The following is a 23,540-nucleotide window of genomic DNA, read 5'->3' as shown; positions in this document are numbered from 1 at the left end:
TAAAGCTCCTAATTCGAACTACTGTTACTCCACCTGCAATGAGGAGTAACGGTAGTTCAAATTAGGAGCTTTAATTCGAACTATCTAGTCCGTGCCGTGTGTAGCCATGGGCAGGGAGTTCGAACTGCGGGGCATTTAAAAATGGTGGCGTCCGGGAACACGCAAATAAAGCCCGGGATATTTAAATCCTGGGCTTCATTTGCAAGTACGAATGCCTACATTAGCCGCCCTAGTTCGAACTAGGGTGGCAGTGTAGACATACACATAGAGACATGGTCAGAAATATGTGTCCCCACCCACAAGGGAAAGTTTTGATTTTTCAGCAAAAAATCAAAAGCCATTAAAATTCTATATGGAAATTCCACTGCAGATTGTCATGTGAGCTGTAGCGTATGTGCTTCATACTTCCATTCTCCTCTATGCCATGATCTTTGGACAGACTACATCTTGCATGATGCACCACAGACAAGTGTTCCGTGTAAGCTGAGCACTTGGGTGGCCACCCAGGAGACATTCAAGTGATGCCCACCTGATTAGCAGAGCGCACACAGCTGGCAGCATCTGTTTCTACTGGTGGTGCACATCTGATTTGAGTTGGTGCACATATCAAAATTTATTCTGCACACAGATGGAAAAAATTAGAGGGAACATTGCCACAGAGATGCCTCTTGTTGAACCGCTGTGGTGTCTCTTGGGTATCCCATGGCATAGTGCACCCTGGATGATGTAGTCTGGCTGGGAAGCACAGCCCATAAAGGAGAACGGGCATGAGGCTCCTGAACTGAAACTCTCATAAGTTCATTTTGTTGCAAAATTGTGAACCTTCTCCATAAAAAGCAGACACTTTTCACAAAGAACTTCATTTTGTCAGAAACCCAGTGTCACAATGAAAAGGTTTTGACTAAAGAATTTTGACCAGCCTTGGTGCCATGATTCACTTAGATGGTTGAAACAGACCAATCCCAAAACAAGAACAAACTGTGTTGGTTGCAATATAATTTTGCAACTGTGACCTCCTCTCAAAACCACAATGATAAATCTTTTAACCTTTCAGCAATCTGTAGCTCTTATTCAAGTTCAAGCCATTACAAAAAGCAATGATAGCTGCAACTGGAGCATCACTAGTTTATACATTTAAGCCACAGACTCCTGATTAGTCTAGAATCTGATCAGGTGCTTCTTAATTTTTATCATCACTCTTTGCACCAAATACAGAAATGAGAGATTCTCTTGCAGAAGCAAAGAGGAAACCAACCCCTGAGAGGGGACAGAGAAAAGTGGGGAGGGAGCCCTAGATGCTTTAGAGAAAGGAGAAGTCTGAAACTATGTTTCCCACAAGAGCAAGAAACGGCTCTTTTCACCTCATTGCAGCCACTTTTTAAACCAAAGTTGCAAAATAGGAAGCAACCAGCATGGGGGGACAAGCCATAAAGTCACTGCAACTCTTGTGTAACTGCTAAACAGCTTCCTTGGTGCCATCCTTCCTTTTCTAGCCCATCACACAACTAAATGGACAAATTCATTGAAAGAAAAAATACAATGCAGCTCGCTGAAATGAAACTTTGCAAATATCCATTATCTTTTTCATCTCACAGCTATATTTAGTCAGTTATTTTTAAAAGCAGAAAATAAGTTTAGGATGGCTCTTTGGAGAGCTTATATTTTTCCCGGGTCTAGGGTTGACTGATTGTTTTCTAAAGATATCTGCCCCTCTTTTCTTCATCTCCTCTTGCTTTACCTTGTCTTTGAGCCACTGGACTTCATTGCTTGTAGGCTCCCTCCACACTTCATCCCTGCTGTTCCCAGCCCTTCAGTTTAAACCGGTGGGGAAAGGACCATTATAAAGACAGCACTCAAACTGAAAGACAATGCACTGCTGCCACATCAACCCAGCCTCACAGAAGACAATCTTGACTACCTCCAGAACTGCAGGAAAATGAAACTCACTATCCCACCATTTTCTGTTCTATACATTACCTACTAAGGCTGGGTTAAAAATTTTAAAAATAGGAGCCTAACATTAGTCTCTTAAATCCAAAACCTAAATTCCCAGGTTTTCAGTCACCAGCCAGCTTCTCCTAAAGTCACCCATAGTTTCTGAACTGTTCTGAACAAGTGTGTTTGGTTTACTTGCAGTTAGATCAGGTTCAGCACTGGCTCATCTGCAGTTGTTGCCAACACCCAGAATCAGAAAAGGATAGACTGACAAAGTCCTTAAATTATGTAATACTTTAAGGCTGGCCAGGACCTAATGGCTGGCAAGGAGAAAGTGAAAGGGAGCGGGGAGGGGGAGAGAAGTTGCATATATGCAAGAATCTGGTCAGTTTCATGCTGTTATTCAGTGGTAGGCAGAGGTGACAAGAATCATGACAATTTCAAGACAGGGCTTGTGGAACCCCTGCTCCCAAGCAGGGCCTGGGGATCCCAGGAAGCCTATTTCATTTCAGAAACATGATGTTTCTATGGTGACAAAACAAAAAAAACACTGTAAGATTTTAATTCTAGAGGGGAAATTTAGTTTGGGCTTTTTCTCCTGATTCAGGATGAAAACATGTGTAAGAAGTCAAAACTTTTCAGTATTTTCGGTTTGCCAGCCAGCTCCATTAGGTGTTACTGAAACAAATAGAAAAAGAAATAGTTCATCTTAATTATTAGGCACAGGACACTGTGGCAGAAGGAATGAGAGATCAGGGACACTAAAAAGTGCAGCTGTGCTAGGACTCTTGTCTGAACTGAGTCCTGATGACCATCCCCTTCAGCGAATTTTTCTCTGCATTCCCATTTTGAGTTGTCTCTCCCTACAGCAAGTCCCAGCCACATTCAGGCTGGAAGCTAACATGGGTGGGATTAGTATGATGTCAGTGAAACAAGCACAGGGTATGTCTACACTACAGCGCTAGTTCGAACTAACTTAGTTCAAATTACTTAATTCGAACTAAGCTAATTCGAACTAACGCATCTAGAACTAAAAACTAGTACGAATTAGCGTTTTGCTAATTCGAACTAGCGCATCCACATTAAGTGGACCCTGAAGCGGGGTTAAGGATGGCCGGAAGCAGTGCCGGCAGGGCATCAGAGGAGGACTTAGAGCGTGGAGATGCTGTCTCAGGCTAGCCGAGAGCTGTGCTTAAAGAGTCCCGAACCCCACCCCGGACAGACAGTTCTCAGGTGTGCCCCGCTTGCAAAGCAGTCCTGGCTTGGAGTGCCCTGAGTGCCCACACTCGGCACATCACAGCACTCGGCCATCAGCCCGGCTGCACTTGCCGCAGGCTGCCATCTGGGGAGAGGGGGCAATTGGGGGCCTGCAGGAGAGCTTCCACCCCCAGAAGCCCGCAGAGCCAGCCCAGTCCTCCCCATCGGGGGCTCGTACCCCATTCCTCCCTCACCTCCTTCCACTTACCCTTCCCTAGCCCCTCTTCTTGATCTACAAAATAAAGGACAATTGTGTTCAAAAATGGAATCTGTCTTTATTGAACAAAACTGGGGGAGACTGGGAAAAGGAGGTGGGAGAGGGGAAGAGAGAGGCTGGGAGAGGGGAGGGCAACTACAATGATCAGGGGTTGGGAACAGGTCCCATATGAAGAGAGGCTAAAGAGACTGGGACTTCTCAGCTTAGAAAAGAGGAGACGGAGGGGGGGACAGGATAGAGGTCTCTAAAAGCAGGAGTTGGGTGGAGAGGGTGCATAAAGAAAAGTTCTTCATTAGTTCCCATAAAGAAGGACTAGAGGACACCAAAGGAAAGGAATGGGTAGCAGGCTTCAAAGTAGTAACAGAAAGTTGTTCTTCACAAAGCAAAGAGTCAACCTGTGGAACTCCTTGCTGCAGGAGGCTGTGAAGGCTAGAACTGGAACAGAGTTTAAAGGGAAGTGAGATCAAGTCATGGAGGTTGGGTCCATGGAGTGGTATCAGCCAGGGGACAGGAGTGGTGTCCCTGCCCAAAGTTTGCGGAAGGCTGGAGAGGGATGGCACGAGACAAATGGCTTGGTCACTGTCTTCGGTCCATCCCCTCCAGGTTCCCTAGGGTTGGCCGCTGTCGGCAGACAGGCTACTGGGCTAGATGGACCTTTGGTCTGACCCAGGATGGCCATTGTAAGCTCAGGGCTCAGGGTCGGGGGTCTCAGTGGACCCCCTTAATTCTCTTGCACACCTGCTCCTGGGTGGCCAGGCTGGCAGCTATCCTGCCCAAGCCGGCCACTTTCCTGCGTCTAGTGCGGAGATCGTGGACGAGGTCCACGATGTCCACACTAGCCGAGGCGGGTGCCCGCCTCTTGTGGTCCCAGGCAAGCTCCCGGGAGCCGCCAGCCTGGTCCCGGGAAGAGGGGAAGGGCTGGGGGGCATCGGGTGGGTGGCTCGATCCTTGCCAGTTGCAGGGTCTGCTGGCTGGGTACTAGCAGGCTTGCACCTGGCACGGGCACCATAGCCAGCCCGTGCCCCTTTAAGGGGTCCGGGGCCGGGAGGGGGGCATAGAGTTTCCCTGGTGTTGGCCAGAGTGGCCACCAGGGAAACCTGGGGAGGGCTAGCCTCCCACTAGTTCGAATTAAGGATCTACACAGCCCTTAATTCGAACTAGCTAGTTCAAACTAGGCTTAATCCTCGTAAAATGAGGTTTTCCTAGTTCGAACTAAGCGCTCCGCTAGTTCGAATTAAATTCGAACTAGCGGAGCGCTAGTGTAGCGCCTATGAAAGTTAGTTCGAACTAACGTCCGTTAGTTCGAACTAACTTTGTAGTGTAGACATATCCACAGAGAGTAGAACAGTATAATCCTTTTGCCACACAAGGTTGGAGTTTGGGGATTATTCTTGGAAGAATTTCAAAGAAAATATGTGTGACTTGATTTCCATAAGGGTTCTGTTCTTTTACCATTATTTTTATGAAGTAGAGTTCTCTTGTATTGGAAAGAAAAGTAAAAAACCAATTGCCTGTTACCTTTCGACAGATCCCTTGCAAGATTTCGCTTTCAGCATCGACCAGTGTGCCAATATCTTAACGAATACTTTTAACATCAGAGCTGCAATGATCTTAAGTAAGTGCAGTTTTTTGAGCATTACAAATAAGATACTTCATTGTGCATGTACCCATGTTAAAGACAGTCTGAGGAATAACAACTAAGTGCTTTTGGCAAAACAAAAGAGGGTTTACTGTTCTCACATGAAGGTCCAGGGGCTCAGGAGGTACAGATTGGATCTCAGGAGGAATAGATGCTTTTCTCTGCCATGCCTCTGACCTGCTGGGTGACATTGAGTAATGCACCTCAGCCCCCTGTACCTTTGTTTCCCCTCCCATCCTTTGTTAGCCTGTTCACATTGTAAACTTGAGAGGACAATCACGTGTCCTAAGAGTTAGCTTAGCTAGAGGGAAGGCGGTCACACTATGAAAGAATACTTGAGCTGCTATGGCCACGCTGGCCCTGCGCTTACTCATGTGCAGGACTAAGACTTCTAGGGGCATGTCTGTTTTCGGGGGGAGGGAGAGGGGAGTGTCACAAGAGAAATACGTTTGAGGGTTTCATTACAATCACTCCACATGATTGTTCACAACCTCACACTGCAGGGCTTGAATCCAGTAGCCTCAAAAAGGAAGCTACTCTTCATTCACTACATGTCTTGTTATCTACCACAAGGGTTATTACAGGGCAGGTTCTATACTACATGATGTTCTATGGATTCAGGAATTCCCAGTGGAATTGGGGCTTAAATAAGCAAAAAAAGAGTAGGATTTTTTTAAACCAAACAATAAATTATTTAATAAATTAATTATAACATAAATAACAATAGCTCAATTTCCACAGTTCTGTTCCTGAACTCTTCTTCTGTTTTCTGCGCAGGACACAGCATCACGGAATTGTTCCTGAATGTTAATCTCATGCTAAATGGGAAGAGTGTCCTCGGCTACTCAAAGAAACTTTGTGAGCCGAATGGCCATAGGTTTCTTTTCTGTGGAAAGAAAAAGGGAGGTAATTTTACCTAGCACACTAAACACTTTTAAGCAGGACATCTCTGATGCACTGCCAAATGTATCACCTAACAATGCACTTCCTAACATTGTTTCCTTCAACGGGATGCTACTGGATGACAGAACCACAGTAGGAGAGAGTCATTTTACTTTTAAAGTCTCCTCTTGGCAAAACACACTCACTAGCTTGTAGTATTTTAATTGCACAGAGGCCTCGGTGCTATATACATCAGAAGGGGAATGTAGAAGGATAATCTATAACTCAGCATGTAATGTAAGTAAGTAGCACGGGCCCATTTGCACACCTCTAACGTTTAATAGCCATCCCATTTCTTTCAGCGAAACTGTGTGTCTGAGGACCACTGCTGTTTTCATAAAAGCAATGGCTGAGTTAATGAACATGATAACTTGAGGTGTGCTGTGATGCCTATTTAAAAATAAGCTGTTTCCTATTTGCTAGTCCAGTACTCAATTTGACTTTCATAGCAGTTGCACCTGACTAAGGATTTTGTTTGGATCTCTAATAATAGTAGAGTGAAAGTTTTGTTATCCAGCAGTCTGCTAACAAGCATTGTCGCCCACCATAATACTGTCATGTCTTCAGGCATATGCCTGACTCCTTCTTGTCCAGCCAGCCATTGCAGGGCTTCTGAAATGATCAGCACGCACCTCCTTCCCCCTCCGCCTGTCTTGAGTTGCCAGAACTGCCAGTGGGGGGCAGGGGCAGAGCAATAATCTTTGTTATCCAGCACATTCAATTAACCGGCAACCCCCATTCCCTAGGAGTGCCGGGGTAACAAAGCTTTCACTGTAAATTCTTACTCTTCCTGATATCATGTTAATCTCATTAGGCTGATCTGAAAAGAAAAGGTGGGTGGAGGGCAATTTGCCAGAGAGTTGAGAGAATGGCAGTTTAGTAAGTTATTTTTGATGGCTCTTTTCCCAGTCACCTGCATCTCCATCACCATTATGATAATTCATTTGCGGTAGGGCTATGGGTCTGGTGACCGTGCACTGCACTGTTGAAAAGATGGCCTCAGGGGAATTGCTAAGACATTTCACACAGCACAGAGATATCAAAAAGAACAGCAGATAAATACTGCACAAGCAACCAATTATGTAAATTCTGCAGGCCAGATAGAAAAATTAAATTCAGAGGCTTTTTCAATTGCCTATTGAACGAAAGAAAATGAGACACCCATAGACCAACCATAAGGAACAGTGTCATATTCTGGCAAAGTGCTTAATAACACCCTGTAGAAAATGTATGAAGGACAACTAGAGTCGATCCTAAGCCCCACACAAGCTGCTGTTTACACATTAAGCCACATAGTCCAACCCTTCTGGGGTTTGCAGGTCCTTGACCTTACCTGGCAGGGAGATTGTTTTCCACTAATCAAAGTGCATTATGATATTAAAGAACACTTGATTGTTTAAATAATCCCATGCATCTTCATTTAGAAGCCGCCCTCAGTTAATAACAGAACCTTACCACACTTATTAATAGAAGCCATGTTGTTTAACAGCCACCTTCACTGGGTAGCCAGCATTTGCCCACGGGATTAGATGATGGAGCTCCATTGTTAGATGATGGAGCTCCAAAATGGAGATGTGGTTAGGGTTGCCAGGTGTCCAGTATTTTCTGGGTTTTTTTCCCTGCCAGGAGGCGAAAATACCAGACACCTGGCAACCCTACGACACACTCAGCAACTGGGCCCAGTACTGTACTGCTGTAAGGTCTCTAGTGTAGACATGGCCCAATATAGTTAGCACTATCATTAAACTTGATCTTTGCTCTGTGTAGAAAGAGCCAGAATTTGAGCTGTCAAGCATGAGTAAAGCAAGAGTGAAGATTGCAGAGCACTCTCTTGCTAAGGCTGGATTTTTTCAATTAGAACCCCACTGCATTTTGAGCAACATTTGTAAAACAAATTTTATTGTACCACACTTTAAATATAGTTCCAAGCAGAATTTGGTTTGGCCATTGTAATGAGAACAACTGTAAAGCTTTCTCCCACCCCTTCCCTAGAAGCCACTTTTTTTTATGTTTGGCCCTTCTATAAATCTTGCAGCTCTTTGAGAGATTCAGGAATATCCTATGCTAAGAGAGAGGAAAGTGTAGTAGAAAGGAATTGAGGAGGAGTCAAAGGTGACAAATAGATAACATTATCCTAGAACAGCAACCGGCGACTGGAATAGTCTTCGCAGAAAAAAACATTGTTGGCTGTTTTACAAACATCTCTGTTTCAATTATAGTATTTGTTACCTATCTTTTTACTTTTATTTAAACAAATTGTATAAGTCACAACCGAACTAGCAAAGCTCACAAGGACTCTGAAACATGATTCTGAAAAACCTATGTCTGTTTCTTGAAGATCTAAACCTATTACACTGTTTTCTGTTCCAAAGAAGGTAAGGAGGGGACTTTCTTAGTGAAAAAAAAATCATTACTAAAGTCTTTGTGGTATTCAGTTGAGAGATGGGCTTCCTTTTTCTACGGATGAATTTTTGTGATCATTGTTCATATCCCACACAAGAAAATGGTTACACAAAAGTTAGGGTTGCTCAAGTCTACTTCCTACCAACACAGTCACACACACACACACACAAAATTAGGAGAACAAACCATTCTGGTAACATTAGGATCGACAGCCACCACAGCTCAGAGATCTTAACCAGGTAATGCTCAAACACACTCACAGACTTTGCAGCTGTACAAACTTGCTCTTTCAGATCTAACATAGAACACTCAAAGCATACACCCAAATCACACTAAACCAAAAAACCTTAATTTGGACCTTAGTTACATAAACATATACATGTTATGGCTTGTATGTATAATGTATTACACATGCAGAGTATGAAATGTGAAGTTAGGTCATTCTTTTGAGTGCAATTGTGAGGAAATGGATAGGTAGTCTCAGCCAGCAGCTACAACACAAGGCTGGGGACTGTCTGGTTTGAACTGCCACATGACCTTGAGCAAGAAACTCATCCTCTCCACCTCACTTTCTCCCACCCGTAAAGTGAATTAATGATACTCAGACAGCTCCAATATTTATAGATGCACAATATTCAGATAAATTCTAAACCAATAGAATTCATGGCCGCTGTGTCATTGAGTTGAATGAATGCACGATCCAGCCCTAGAAGATCTAAATCTGACTGTATTATTACTCATACACAAAAAATTAAATTCTATAAAGATTTAAAACCCAGAAAAGGAAGAGGTGGATGCAGACGTACTTGGGCCTTTATATAGTACTACATGTGTGAGATTGTTCAAAGATTTTCAGCCTAGGAAAGAATTGAGAAAGAGGAGTCAGAATTTAATTATAGGTGTTTTGTCAGAAATGAGAGGCAGCTTCACAAGAACAAGTAGCTTGAAGTAATTCTCAGGAAGTTCTTACTCACTCCACTTCCAATTGTAAATTGCTAGAGACCAGTTGATCACAGGGAGGAGGAGTAAATTAGTCTTATTAAGATGTAATAGTGGAAAGATCCCACAAAATAGAAAAGAAAGCCCTAAGTCAGCTAAAGACTTTTTTCATTATGTTCTGCAGAAAACTTCTTTAGTCATATGAGTCCTAAAAGGAAGGGTTGCATATGAAGATAATGTCCCAGGAACACTAGCTGTTCTGCATAAATAGATGCTGTGATTTATCTAGTATTTTGCACACATGATGGTGGGAGAACTATTTTTCACGTCAAAGTTTGCCATGATTTATAAAGTAATCTCATAAAACCTATACATTTTTCACACTCTAGAAAGTTCCAAAGAGGCAACACTTTGCAGTCAATGTACAAAACTAAGTATTGGTCTTAGTTATAATTACTGTAACAATTGCCCCCTTATGACAGGGAAATGCAAGGGTTTAGGCAGATGTACTGTATGAAGAATCCTGGAATCCCCAAAAGAAGACATGCATTCAGTTTGATTCATACTTGGGAGACAGTATTTTCTGCTATATCCCCAGCTGGGTAAAGTCCACAGAGAGGGAATCAGAGGGGTTTGAGGAGTCTGGTTTAAACAATACAGCCACCAACGTAGGTGGCCCTGGTCAGCTAGGGATTTGGTCAGAAAATCCAGTAGTCCTATTGAGAACAGTAGAACATCACCTGAGAGCCTCCATTAGTTGAAGATTAAAGTTTCTCTCATTCTAAAGCAGAGGCCCATCTCCTACTGATGCAGGGGAGAAGAGACCATTTCCCCTTCGGTGAAATGGGATTTATATTCACCCAGCTCACAAAAGGGTTTTGGTGCCATTTATTAAGGTCACAGTATGGTGAACATGGATTAGGAATGAGGGATGCCCCAGACTAAATTCCAGATAGACTCTCGCAGACTCTCCAAACAATAGTACTGGTGATGGTGCTTTCTGCACTCCATACAGTTGTTCTAGAAATAGCTCCCGCTACTACTACCTCAAGGAAGGTCATGACTACAATTTACAGGCAGGACCTCTGCGTCCACTAAAGGGGGAAATATATCTACAGCCCAGGATTGCCTCAATCTAGCCCTGGTGGGATGGCCAAAGTTTGGTTTATGGTGTAACAGAAAAATCAGCATCTGCCTTCACTAGCATCTCTACATGTTCAACAGTACACAAGTATACTGTTCAGTAAACACTCTGAAGTTCAGTAACTCTGGAGGGAAAACATTCAGCTGCATGAGCACTTAGTGACTGCTTCACCTTACACTCTCAGAAACTGTGCTATTCCCGTAGGGCATCCTCAGAGCTTAGCACATTCTCCTACACTAGGAAGAAGGCCCATACCTTTATACTTCTCTTGGGGTGTGTCTACATTGCACCCTTTGCTTGAAATAAGCTATGCAATTTGAGCTAGGCAAATTGCGTAGCTTATTTACAGTTAATTTTGAAATAGTTCATTTCAAAATTTCAAAATAGAGTGCTATTCCAAAACATCCCTTAATCCCTGTGGAAAGAGGTTTACAGGACGTCGGAATAGCATGCCCATTATTTCAAAAGCTATTTCAAAAGAACGGGCGCGCTATCAAGACGTGAAAAACACTATTTCGGGATACCTAAAGTATCCCAAAATAGTGCCGCTGTCTAGATGTGCCCTTAGCAAGCTGCTGCCCATAAAGTTTTTCTAAATCCTAAAGCACTTGTCATGGAGAATTTCAAAGTATTATTATAAAATAGTGCATCCTATCAGCGGCCTGCTTCCTTTGTGCATTGCGTAATTATAATCCATTTGTTTTTCAGAACATATCTACTATGAAGGACCTGTCAAATTGGGAATCCATGCAATCCCCAAAGTAAGTTCCCTCTGGTAATGTCCTGAACTGTAAGAGTTACTTGACTAAGTTCAGAAAGCACGATAACAATGAGTGATTTTGACTGTGTAAACTGTTGCCTCAGGGCACGATGCAGAGATGAAGGATGTAAAGAAGCAGGTAACTGACTAATCATGTATTCAATACAATTTATATTGAGTATATGATTAGTCGATAAGCTGCGGCCCTATAGTTGAAATGTCCCCAAAAAGACTTTCAAGGGGGAAGAGGTCAGTTACTGCTGCAGAAATCCACATTGTACAGAGGGGAGAATTCCCAGGAAAGCAATCAGTTACTACTAGATGCACATGCCGCCCCTCGCTCTCCCCCCCCCCCCCCCCCGAAAGCCAGAGATCACTGAACACCCAGAGTGGTTTCTATGAGTTGACACTTAGGGCCACACTGCTCCCACAAGTCTCGACACTACTGGTAGGTTTCCTGCCCAGTTTCTGCAGTGAAGACCAAACGTGGCTCAAAAATACAGAATTAAAACAGATTTCTATGTCAAGTCCTCCTCTCAATCTACTGAGTGAGCTTAGGTACCTAACTTTCCCCAGTTATCTTATTGCTAGGCGGAAAGATATTTTGATCTCTGAAATTAGGATGCCCCCTAAGCCTGGGTCTACAAATTTGGACCTTGCATATTTTCTCATCTACACTGAACAGAGGGGCTGATGTGAAATTATCCCCCAGAAGAAAGTGGTAGGATTACCACCTGTTTTGTTGAAACTAAAATACAGCAAGTTCTAGATACCTGTATCACAAGCTTCTACAGATGATGATTCTTTAAAAATACGCAATTAATATGTTAACTTCAGATGAATTTTCACAAATATTATCGTAATGCAATGTCTGAACAATAAGATTAGAGGAGGAAGAATACCAGTCAAAAACATTTCTCCTATTCTGATTAAACAGCAGTTGCAAAGTAAAGAGAAAGCCTTAATAATATAAAAGCCAAGGTGCAATTTTTCCACAGACCAAGAAAAGCTGCATGGATCTGAAAGCAATTTTCAAATATCAGAGACTTTTGTTTCCTTAGGGAAGCATTCTCCACCTTTATTTAATTTTGAATTTGCTGTGCTATCATTTCACATCTAGGAACAGGGGCATTTGGCAAGAAAAATGGGCCACACCTTTTACCACCACTGAAATGTATTTGGACTGGAAGAGCTTTCAGGAAAAACATTAACTGTTTTGATAGGGGGGAAAGGAGACTCTCTCCTAGGAAGAGAGGCAGTTCTGTACTGTTTTTGTGCTAATTTAATGTTTTGCTTTTGTTTCACACAGGGAGTGTTCAAAGTTTCAGTGAAGCTGAATAATGGAGATCATCTGACTGTTGCTTGTGCTGAATTTACCATAACACATAAATAGTTTTCCTCCACATAAATCAAATAAATGAGCAGAAACTGTTCATTTAAAGTGGTAGGTCTCCAAAACATTGCAAACTTTGTAGTCAAGAAAGCTACCGTATTTTCCGGCGTATAAGGCGACTGAGCGTATAAGACGACCCCCTAATTTTCTAGTTAAAAGATAGGTTTTCGTCTTATACTCGCCGTATAAGACTACCCCCCCTTAAGAGGCCAACCGGCAGCGCCCCAGCGCCCCTCTGCCTCCCCGGCTTTGCTCCCGGTGTCTCTGGTCTGCTGGAGACGGTCCCCAGCAGACCAGAGGCACCGGGAGCAAAGCCCCAGCAGCGGCGGGGTCCCGCGCCTCTGAGGCTTTGCCAGAGCAAAGCCCCAGAAGCGCGGCACCCCGTCACCGCTTCGGCTTTGCTCCTGGTGCCTCTGGTCTGCTGTGGACCGTCTCCAGCAGACCAGGAACACCGGGAGCAAAGCCTCTGAGGATGCCGGCAGCGGGACAGCCGCGGCGCGTCTGCGCTGCCCCGCTGCCGGCTTCCCCTGAGGCTTTGCAAAGCCGCGAGGGAAGCCAGCAGCGGGGCAGCCCAGGCGCACCTGGGCTGCCCCTCTGCCCGAGCCCCTCCGCAGACCAGGGAGACGCGGAGCAGCTTTTCTCGCCCCGGAGTACATGGGCGGCGGGACCGCGAGGTCCCGCAGTCTGTGTCCTCTGGGGCGAGAAAAGCCCCGTTCGTACCTGCAAGTCGAGGACTGCCTGTATACCCGGCGTATAAGACGACCCCGATTTTTGGGGGATGTTTTTTAGCATAAAAAGTCGTCTTATACGCCGGAAAATACGGTAGTTATATTCAACAGTGATATTGAAGGAAATAATTCCACTCTGAGGATCAGGTGTAATTCTTGTTTATAATCCTTTGCTTTTAGGGAGTTACTAGAACCGAAGAGGTAATTAATCCTAAGACAGTCTCTGTACTTCATTTGGCTTTGTTTCTATAATATATGGCTTTTCAATAGCAAAACTTTTAACTTCTCAAAAGTCCAGTAATTAAAGCACTGAATGAAACAGGCATTGCTCAGTGACCAAGAAGGAAGAAATCAGAGCTTGGTGCTTGAACTCTGTCCTTTTTTCCTGCGCTAGTGGAGGCAGGAGGGGACTTAGTACATTGGGGGGGGTATGGCTACACTGTGGGGGGGAGGTTGAAGAAGATATGCAAATTGCGCTCACATTTGCATATCTTCTGGAAAAAAAATCAGAAGAGCATACCTTCTTCGAAAACCCACCCTCTCCCCCCACACAGTGTAGTCGTACTCTGGTTCCCCAACATGCATGCCTTCTAGAGATATTGCTTTTGCGGTTGACGCTAGCCAGGGATTCCCAGCCATAGAACCCTTTCTTACCTGAACCTGGGTCAACAAATATCAGTCTCATTTTACACTCACAAGATCCACCAACAGACTTAAATAGCCTCCGATTTCAATTTTCCTCAGTCTAGCAAGATACAGGATTTGGAGCAGTCTTAGTTTTACTAAATTAGAGGCAGGCCAACATTATACCAGAGGAGAAGAGTTCAAGTTACTACATGGATAGTGCCATTGCCTTCCTCTATAAGTCTTAGTCTTCTGCACTGATGCCTTGGGAATGCCTTACCTAGCACAGGGCCATATTTTTTTAATAAAAGTAAGCTTTCCAGTATCTTACCTTGGTTATTACCATACCAAGGTCAGAAAGGCACCCCCCCCAGACTCTCAACATGTGTTCAGTATTCTGTAGTTGCCGCACTTAACATTTGTAACATTCTGTAGTGGCCCTCCATGATGATAAACTATCCCCACATTTTTCTGTGTAGACTTTTTCTAAATATACATGTGAAAGAGAGACCGAAGAATGTGAACCAAGGTATTCCATCTGCTACTTGAGCAACATTGATTCGTGCATGGTTCTTTGGAGTCACAGAATTCCCACTCTTTGATTGGTTGGGTTAGCTTTTTTGTTTTTTAAGTCCTTTCCAATGGCATGCGAACCTTCCTGCTTATATATAATAATGTCTATCTGCTTTTTGATAAAATCATATGAGACGAGTCCTGTACCTTCTTTTTTGTTTGTTTGTTTCAGTATTTTGTCTCTGAGGTCAAAGGAATGCATCTTTGACCAGTGCCCGCCTATAAATAACCACTGTGTTCTGAGATGGTCCTCCATTTCCCACTCATGCAAATTTGGTACAGGAAACCCCCAAGTTGTGACTTCCCAAGTTGTGACCCACTGCACTTACAACCATTTTTTTAAGTGCAGAAGGGGCCAAAACCCGCGACTTACGTCCTCAGCCTGCATTTACGATGGTACACGATGCCTATTGTAAATGAGAATTCGAGTTACGATGCCTCCGACTTGAGATGCTTCCCCAAGAACCATTCACGTCACAAGTTGTGGGTTACCTGTATACAGCTTCCTCTTATCATAATTTAAAGCAGGGTCAGGGTTTGGTTGAGCCAGGAAAATGGGATGTGCCTGAAATGGGACGACTTCTCATAAAAGCAATACAGAAAAGAGAATCACCAAGCAGGTGAAAGGGGCTGGCTGGGAGTACCTACCCCATTTAGGGCTGCTACAGCCCTTAGCCTCCCCCCGGCCAAGAGCCCTTTAGGTACTTCCCTCTGCCCCTCAGATTCTTATGGGGACATTGCTGGCTGTTCTCCTTGTCAGGGAGCAAGGGAAAGTGCAGTCTGCTGCATTCTTCACTCCAGCTGGGGAGCACAGGGGACAGACAAGTTGTGCACTTTGCTCTTGCTCCCTGACAGAGACAGGAAGGGGAAAAGCAAGCTGCCCTGGTACAAATCTTAGGGGGAGGAGCTCCAATCCCTCCTCCCCGCCCTCCCTTCCCACCCTGCTACATGCACACATACACAGTCCCCTGCTAAAGACCTTACTCACCCTGGGTATGTCTACACTACAGCACTAATACGAACTAACTTAGTTCAAATTAGTTAATTCAAACTAAGCTAATTCGAATTAGCGCATTTAGGCTTAAAAACTAGTTCAAATTAGCGTTTTGCTAATTTGAACTAGCATGTCCACACTGAGTGGACCCTGAACTGAGGTTAAGGATGGCCGGAAGCAGTGCCGGCAGGGCATCAGATTAGGACTTAGAGCGTGGAGCTGCTGTCTCAGGCTAGCCGAGGGCTGTGCTTAAAGGGACCCGACCCTCACCCCGAACAGACAGTTCTCAGGGGTTCCCCGCTTGCAAAGCAGTCCTGGCTTAGAGTGCCCTGAGTGCCCACACTCGGCACATCACAGCATTCGGCCATCAGCCTGGCTGCACTTGCTGCAGGCTGCCATCTGGAGGGGGGGTCAATCAAGTGGCTTCAGGAGAGCTTCCACCCCGAAGAGCCCGCAGAGCCAGCCCAGTCCTCCCCATCGGGGGCTCGTACCCCATTCCTCCCTCAACTCCTTCCACTTGCCCCTCCCTAGCCCCCCTTCCTGATGTACAAAATAAAGGACACGTGTGTTCAAAAATAGAATCTCTCTTTATTGAACAAAACTCGGGGAGACTGGGAAAAGGAGGTGAGAGAGGGTGAGAGAGGGTAAGGCACTAAAATGATCAGGGGTCTGGAACAGGTCCCATATGAAGAGAGGCTAAAGAGACTGGGACTTTTCAGCTTAGAAAAGAGGAGACTGAGGGGGGATATGATAGAGGTCTATAAAAGCATGAGTGGTGTGGAGAGGGTGCATAAAGAAAAGTTCTTCATTAGTTCCCATAATAGAAGGACTAGAGGACACCAGATGAAATGAATGGGTAGCAGGCTTCAAACTAACAACAGAAAGTTGTTCTTCACAAAGCAAATAGTCAACCTGTGGAACTCCTTGCTGCAGGAGGCTGTGACGGCTAGAACTAGAACAGAGTATAAAGAGAAGTGAGATAAAGTCATGGAGGTTGGGTCCCTGGAGTGCTATTAGCCAGGGGGTAGAAATGTTGTCCCTGGCCTCTGTTTGTGGAAGGCTGGAGATGGATGGCACGAGACAAATTGCTTGGTCATTGTCTTCGGTCCATCCCCTCCAGGGTACCGCTGGCCGCTGTTGACAGACAGGCTACTGGGCTAGATGGACCTTTGGTCTGACCCAGTACGGCCATGCTAAGCTCAGGGCTCAGGGTCGGGGGTCTCAGTGGACCCCATTGATTTTCATGCAAACCTGCTCCTGGGTGGCCAGGCAGGCAGCTCTCCTGCCCTAGATGGCCACTTTCCTGTGCCTAGTGCGGAGGTCGTGGATGAGATCCACGATGTCTGCACTAGACCAGGCAGACGCCCGCCTCCTGCGGACCTGGGCAGGCTCTCGGGAGCCGCCAGCCTGGTCCTGGGAAGAGGTGGAGGGCTGGGGGGCAGCAGGTGGCCGGCTCGAGCCTTGCCAGGTGCAGGGTCTGCTGGCTGGGTGCTGACAGGCTTGCACCTGGCACGGGCACCGTAGCCAGCCCGTGACCCTTTAAGGGCTCCGGGGCCGGGAGGGGGGCAGAAGAGTTTCCATGGTGGTGCCCAGAGTGGCCACCAGGGCAAGCTGGGGAGGGCTAGCCTACCACTAGTTCGAATTAAGGGGCTACACACCCCTTAATTCAAACTAGTTAATTCGAACTAGGCGTTAGTCCTCGTGGAATGAGGTTTACCTAGTTCGAATTAAGCGCTCCGCTAGTTCGAATTAAGTTCAAACTAGCAGTTTGCATGTGTAGCACCTATCAAAGTTAATTCGAACTAACGTCTGTTAGTTCGAATTAACTTTGTAGTGTAGACATACCCCCTCTGACCCTGATTCCTGCATCCCCCATGCACTCAGCCCCCCCTGAGCCTGTCCTTAAGGACCTGAGCAACACCAGAGAAATGTACTAGTTTAAACATAATTTGCTGATGCTATATGGAACTTTAAGCCACCTGGCTCAGTCCTGGGCCCCTAAACAAGTGCCCAGTGGTCCTCTTTAAACCCAGGTCCTGAGTACAGGATGGGGCAGTCAATCAAAGACTGTCTTGGACCTTAGGTGCACCCAGAGTAGCGTAGGGCTGGCAGGTAAGCAAACAGCAATCTACAGTCTCCGCTGGCCCGGGCCCTAGTGCACAGCAGGGCAGACAAACAAACAGCAGTCCACTGGCAGGAGAGGGAGAGACTGCCACTCCACCACATCCCAGCCCAGGGTCCTAGCAGCAGCAGTTCTGGCTGCCACTGGGGTCAGCAGGGCTCTGGCCCGCAACATGCTGACATGCTCCAAAATACAATGAAATCAGCCTGACTGTCGTCAGCTCCCCTGGACCATTTTCTAACTCCCCCTTGGCACCTACCTAGCTCCCCTGTTGCTGCAGGTTCTCAGGTCATCGGAGTCTGAACCCTCCGGCAGGGCTACAAAAGTCAGAACAAACTGACAAGGAGAAGAAACCCTCAAAATCGCACCTAGAGGTATTAGTAGGAAATGGAAATATTCCCTCTGTCCAGCTCACTTCCGTGGCAACCGCACAAACCTTGCCATTACAAGAGTGTTGGACGCCCTTGTTTCAATCAGCCAACCAACCACCCCAGATAACAAACAATCCCAAGGGCCTTCCCTAGTTGAAACACCTCCAACTAAAACTAGTGTCCCCTGTGGCCTAGGCACTGGCTGGCTTACCAAGTTCTTCAATCCAGGAACATGCCTCCACAAATCTCCATTACTGGAGAAATGAATAAACTGGCCATCTCTTACTCAAGGTGTGATACTACCTATCTGCTGTGGATAATCAGTTATACAAGAAACGACACATACGAGCAACAAAACCTCACTTTGAGAAACCAGACTTATTTCGACTTAGCTAAAGTAGCCCCTTGGGGTATGTTTACACCGCAATAAAACACTGGGTGTGGCGGGTCCATTTCAGTTGACTTGTGCACATGAAACTCAGGCTGCGGAGTTGTAAAAATTCAGTGGAGATGTTCAGGCTTGGGTGGGAGTCTAGGCTGTGGGACCTTCCTCTTTGCAGAGTCCCCAGAGTTTGAGTTTCAGCCCAAGGCTGAATTTTGACACCCTAGTTTTACAGCCCCTCTGCCTAAGCACCAACTCAGGCCAGTTGGGGGGTATTTAACTGCTGTGTATTTATACACTTAGCCTATTGACAGATCAGCTGCTAGAGGTGCTCTCACACACATACAGCCGGTACCTCTCGCCTAGCTATCAGCAGAATGGCCTTTGGTTTCCTAGTCCAAACACTGCTTGTCTCTTGCTGTCAGAAAGAATTAGATAAAGAACTAAATATAAACCTTAGTTCTTACTCCCCCAATGAAACTGAAAACACATTTTATTCCTGCGGGTGTACTCAAACCCTTTGCCCAGTTATTTGCTACCAAACAGCCAAGTGGCTTCCCTCACCAGTCCTGTACAAGATCTTAGCAACCCATACGTTCATCTGCTTTTGGATTAAAAAGTGGCTCAGTCCCTTCATACTGAAAATCTCCGTTGTTAACCCGGCTTCTCCTTTTATTTCCTGTTCATAATCAGCCTCAGCTGGGCCCCTCCAGTATTACATTTTGGACAGTTTCTGCAGGAGAGGGATTTTTGTCTTCTCTGGTCCCAGTATAGCGTATTAACCTCTTCATGTCCCAAGAAAGTGTGGGCACAGCCACACCGTCTTGAATTAGAACAGATTTAGCAATTACAGCATTTTTCTTTCCAAAATAGCTTTCAAAAGCTAAATACAGCTCCCATAGCAACAAACAAGTTCTGATTATAGCTGGGCTGAGTTCGTGAGAGAGCACATCCTCCAGTGATTCACAGCTCTAGAGAGGAGGAAGGATGCTTTCACAGAAACAAGGACCTGTGAACTTCCCAATCAGCTCTCATTGACACCAGGAGGAAGAAGAAGCTGAAATGAAACTGATGGCTATATTCTGTGCTCAAAAACTTCCTTGGAGGAACTGTGCCGGTTGGAATCAAATTTGGGGAATTATGAAGTCTTCTGGCTGTTATCTTCAAAGGCACTATTCCGGGGGTGGCCAACCTGTGGCTCTAGAGCCACATCCAGCTCTTCAGAAGTTAATATGCGGCTCCTTGCATAGGTACCAAATCCAGGGCTGGAGCTACAGGTGCCAACTTTCCACTGGGCTGGAGGGTGCTCACTGTTCAATCCCCAGCTCTGCCCTAGGCCCTTACTGCCCAGGATCCTGCCACTTCCCACCCTCTCCACTGAGCCTGTCACACCCAGGCTTCCCCCTTCCAGTGTCTCCCACTGAGAAAGAGCTGATCACAGAGGGCAGGAGGAAAAGGAGAAGGAGGCACTAACCGGTGGGACTGCCCATGTGCGGGATGTCAGGGGTGCTGAGGATCTGATCAGGGCTGCTGACATATAACTGTGGCTCTTTGGCAATGTGCACTGGTAAATTCTGGCTCCTTCGCAGGTTTAGGTTGGTCACCCTGCACTATTCTTTTCTTAACATGAGTGCACATGTTTTTACGGGTCCTGTTTAGACTCAAGTGTGTCTCTAAGGAAGGCTCTGCCTTCTCCATGTTATTCTTTCATTGGTTCTCTGGGACACAGTGGTGGGGGTCTCAAGAGAGTCTGGATCAGCAAGTTTTGACTTTGCACCACTCAGGTCAATGGCAAATTAAAACATGAAATTATCTTTGTCCTAGTCCAATACACCACACAAAGTAGCTCTAATTGCAACAGAATAGCTCTCCCATATTCTGGGTGAAGGATCCATCTAGCACCTAAGGCCCAGTCTTTTAGGGTATGTCTAGACTACATAGCTCTGTCGACGGAGCCATGTAGATGAGGTTTCTAGACATAGGGAAATAAAGCGGTGATTTAAATAATCGCCGCTTCATTTACATAAAAATGGCTGCCGCGCTATGCAAGCTCACCCAGCATGATGGGTATCAACACCAGGCTGTAGAGGCCCCAGAACTGAGCTCTGCAGGGGGCTACAAAGAGGTTAATGCCACCAGTGCTTTCAAGGGAGGTGTTTTGCTGCAACGAGCCTAGGTGCTCTTTGGTCAGCCCGTCAGAAATATGCAAGGGTATGTCTACACTACAAAGTTAATTCGAACTAACAGCTGTTAGTTCGAATTAGCTTTCATAGGCGCTACACATACAAACCGCTAGTTCGAACTTAATTCGAACTAGCGGAGCGCTTAATTCAAACTAGGTAAACCTCATTCTACGAGGACTAACGCCTAGTTCGAATTAAGTAGTTCAAATTAAGGGCTGTGTAGCCACTTAATTCGAACTAGTTGGAGGCTAAGCCTCCCCAGGTTCCTCTGGTGGCCACTCTGGGCCAAACCAGGGAAACTTTTCTGCCCCCCTCCCAGCCCCCGGAGTCCTTAAAGGGGCACGGGCTGGCTACCGTGCTTGTGCCAGTTGCAAGTCTGCCAGCACCCAGCCAGCAGACCCTGCACCTGGCACGGCACGAACCAGCCACCCACTGCCAGCCAGCCCTCCACCTCTTCCCGGGACCAGGCTGGCGGCTCCTAGGAGCCTGCCCGGGGCCACAAGAGGTGGGTGCCCACCGGGTCTAGTGCAGAGATCATGGACCTCATCGAGGTTTGGGGGGAGGCCTCCAATGTCCACGATCTCCGCACTAGGCACAGGAAAGCAGCCGTCTAGGGCAGGATAGCTGCCAGCCTGGCCACCAAAGGCCACATGCGAACCCAGAAGCAGGTTTGCATGAAAATCAAGTTGGTCCAGTGAGACCCCCGACCCTGAGCCCTGAGTGTGATGGACCGGGCTGAGTCTGGGCACAGCTGAAGGCATCCGCTCAGGGTGAATTGCTCAAATTCGGGGCTCCTTACAGTCCCCCTGACTGGTGACCTCTCCAAACAGGCCACAAACAAGTCCCACAGAGCGCTTCAGCAGCCTGCCTGAAGCCTCACGAGCAAAACCCCTCCGACACCCCAGCAATATCTGTGCCCCAGATGGCCCCGGGCCTCATACACAGGTGGGGGGGTGTCTTAGAACCCAATCCCAACTACCCCGAACAAGTTCTGTCTAGTTCCAAGAAACCAGCCACAGATCCCTGGTCAATTTACCCTCTAGATCAGTGGTCCCCAACGCGGTGCCCGCGGGCGCCATGGCGCCCGCCGGGGCATTCGTATGCACCCGCCGACAACCGGGGCCGGCCCCGCCCCTGGCACATGGGAAGCGCCAGCCCCAGGCGTGCGACATGCACTGGTGCTGGGTGCGCGGCGCTCGGGCGGCTGCAGCCCCGGAGCACATGCAGGCGCTCGGGCACGCGGTGCTCGAGCGGCGCCAGTGCTGGCCCCAGGCGCGTGGCTCGAGCGGCAGCACCGGCCCCGGGCCCACAGCACAAGGCACTCGGACGGCCCCAGCCCCGGCCCTAGGGCACACGCCGGCGCCTGGTGCAAGGGCATCCCAGTCCCCTGGCGTGCCCCTGGACGCGCTGCCCCGCCCCCGGGCGCCCGGCGCGTGAGTGGCCCCCACCTCCCTGGCGCCCGGCGCGTGAGTGGCCCCACCTCCCGGGCGCCCGGGAGCCTCTAAAGGTTGGGGACCACTGCTCTAGATCTTACCCACAAATCACGCTGAGCCAGTCCTTTAGCATCTAACATCTAAAGGTTTATTACTACAATAAAGGAAAGCAAGAGAGTAAGGTTGTTAAAGGATAGTACATTACCTGCATCGAATCTCCCAGTTCTTGATGCAGGCTCTAGCAGAGATGTTACAGCTGCTGGCTTAAACGTCCTTGTTGCACATCCTAGGATCGGGATGGGTCCACAGTTCTTTCCGACTCTTCGATCCCTGCATTGCTGTCTCTGGGATGAAGTGCTGAGCTGAGTACAAAGATGGAGTCCACCACATGGCCTCTTTATACATCCTTCCTGGTCTCTTCTTGGCTGCAGCAGGTCACCTGGCCAACGGCCTATCCCTGTGTTCCTTGCTGGCAGCCCTTAGGTGTCAGCCCTCATTTTTTAGGTGTGCCCTTGACCCATTGAGTGCCATTGTCCCACAGGGCCTCGCTAATTAGCATGTCCATAGGCCGGGCTCTGCCCAATGCTCAACCACATGCAGAGAAATAGTCAGTATCCATACAGATTATAGATTACTAACTACAAACACAGACATTATACAATCACATGACTAGCGTACATAGGATTAGCAGACAGTAAGCTTCTATTCAACACCCCACATGGTCCCCTTTTATGCCATTTTTGGGGCCAACACCCCCACCTATGGGTGCATCAGTGATCTGGCTGCTTCCCTCAAATTCAGTAACGTGACACTGAGCTTAGAACATACGAACATAAGAATGGCCGTACTGGGTCAGACCAAAGGTCCATCTAGCCCAGTAGCCTGTCTGCTGACAGCAGCCAACACCAGGTACCCCGGAGGGGATGGACCGAAGACAATGACCAAGCCATTGGTCTCGTGCCATCCATCTCCAGTCTTCCACAATCAGAGGCCAGGGACACTATTCCTACCCCCTGGCTAATAGCACTCCAGGGACCCAACCTCCATGAATTTATCTAACTTCTCTTTAAACTCTGTTATAGTTCTAGCCTTCACAGCCACCTGTGGTAAGGAGTTCCAAAGGTTGACTATGTGCTGCGTGAAGAAGAACTTTCGCTTATTAGTTTTAAACCTGCTGTCCATTCATTTCATTTGGTGTCCTCTAGTCCTTCTATTATGGGAAGTAATGAAGAACTTTTCTTTATTCACCCTCTCTACACCACTCATGCTTTTATAGACCTCTATCATATCCCCCCTCAGTCTCCTCTTTTCTAAACTGAAAAGTCCCAGTCTCTTTAGCCTCTCTTCATATGGGACCTGTTCCAAACCCTTAATCATTTTAGTTGCCCTTTTCTGAACCCTTTCCAAGGCCAAAATATCTTTTTTGAGGTGAGGAGACCACATCTGTACACAGTACTGAAGATATGGAGTACCATAGTTTTATACTTCCCCTCCTCCTTCT

The 23,540-nt window shown here is 46.8% G+C and overlaps 1 protein-coding gene and 1 long non-coding RNA gene across 2 annotated transcripts in view; one reads left to right on the top strand and one right to left on the bottom strand.

Moving 5' to 3' along the window:
- LY86 (lymphocyte antigen 86) overlaps positions 1–12,895 on the top strand; it is a 29,691-nt gene extending 16,796 nt beyond the window's left edge. Inside the window, exons 2-5 of the mRNA XM_006138805.5 lie at positions 4,938–5,024; positions 5,826–5,954; positions 11,185–11,237; positions 12,546–12,895. Of these exons, the coding sequence (XP_006138867.3) occupies positions 4,938–5,024; positions 5,826–5,954; positions 11,185–11,237; positions 12,546–12,629 (353 nt within the window). The 3' untranslated portion in view covers positions 12,630–12,895. The remainder of the gene's footprint in view (positions 1–4,937; positions 5,025–5,825; positions 5,955–11,184; positions 11,238–12,545) is intronic.
- LOC106733043 (uncharacterized) overlaps positions 1–23,540 on the bottom strand; it is a 145,238-nt gene that overhangs the window by 34,051 nt on the left and 87,647 nt on the right. The window lies entirely within an intron of this gene.

This window comes from Pelodiscus sinensis, chromosome 2 (assembly GCF_052426305.1).
Source record: "Pelodiscus sinensis isolate ZL-2025 chromosome 2, ASM5242630v1, whole genome shotgun sequence".
Taxonomy (NCBI): Eukaryota; Metazoa; Chordata; order Testudines; family Trionychidae; genus Pelodiscus; species Pelodiscus sinensis.
This window is presented reverse-complemented; position numbering and strand designations above follow the sequence as displayed.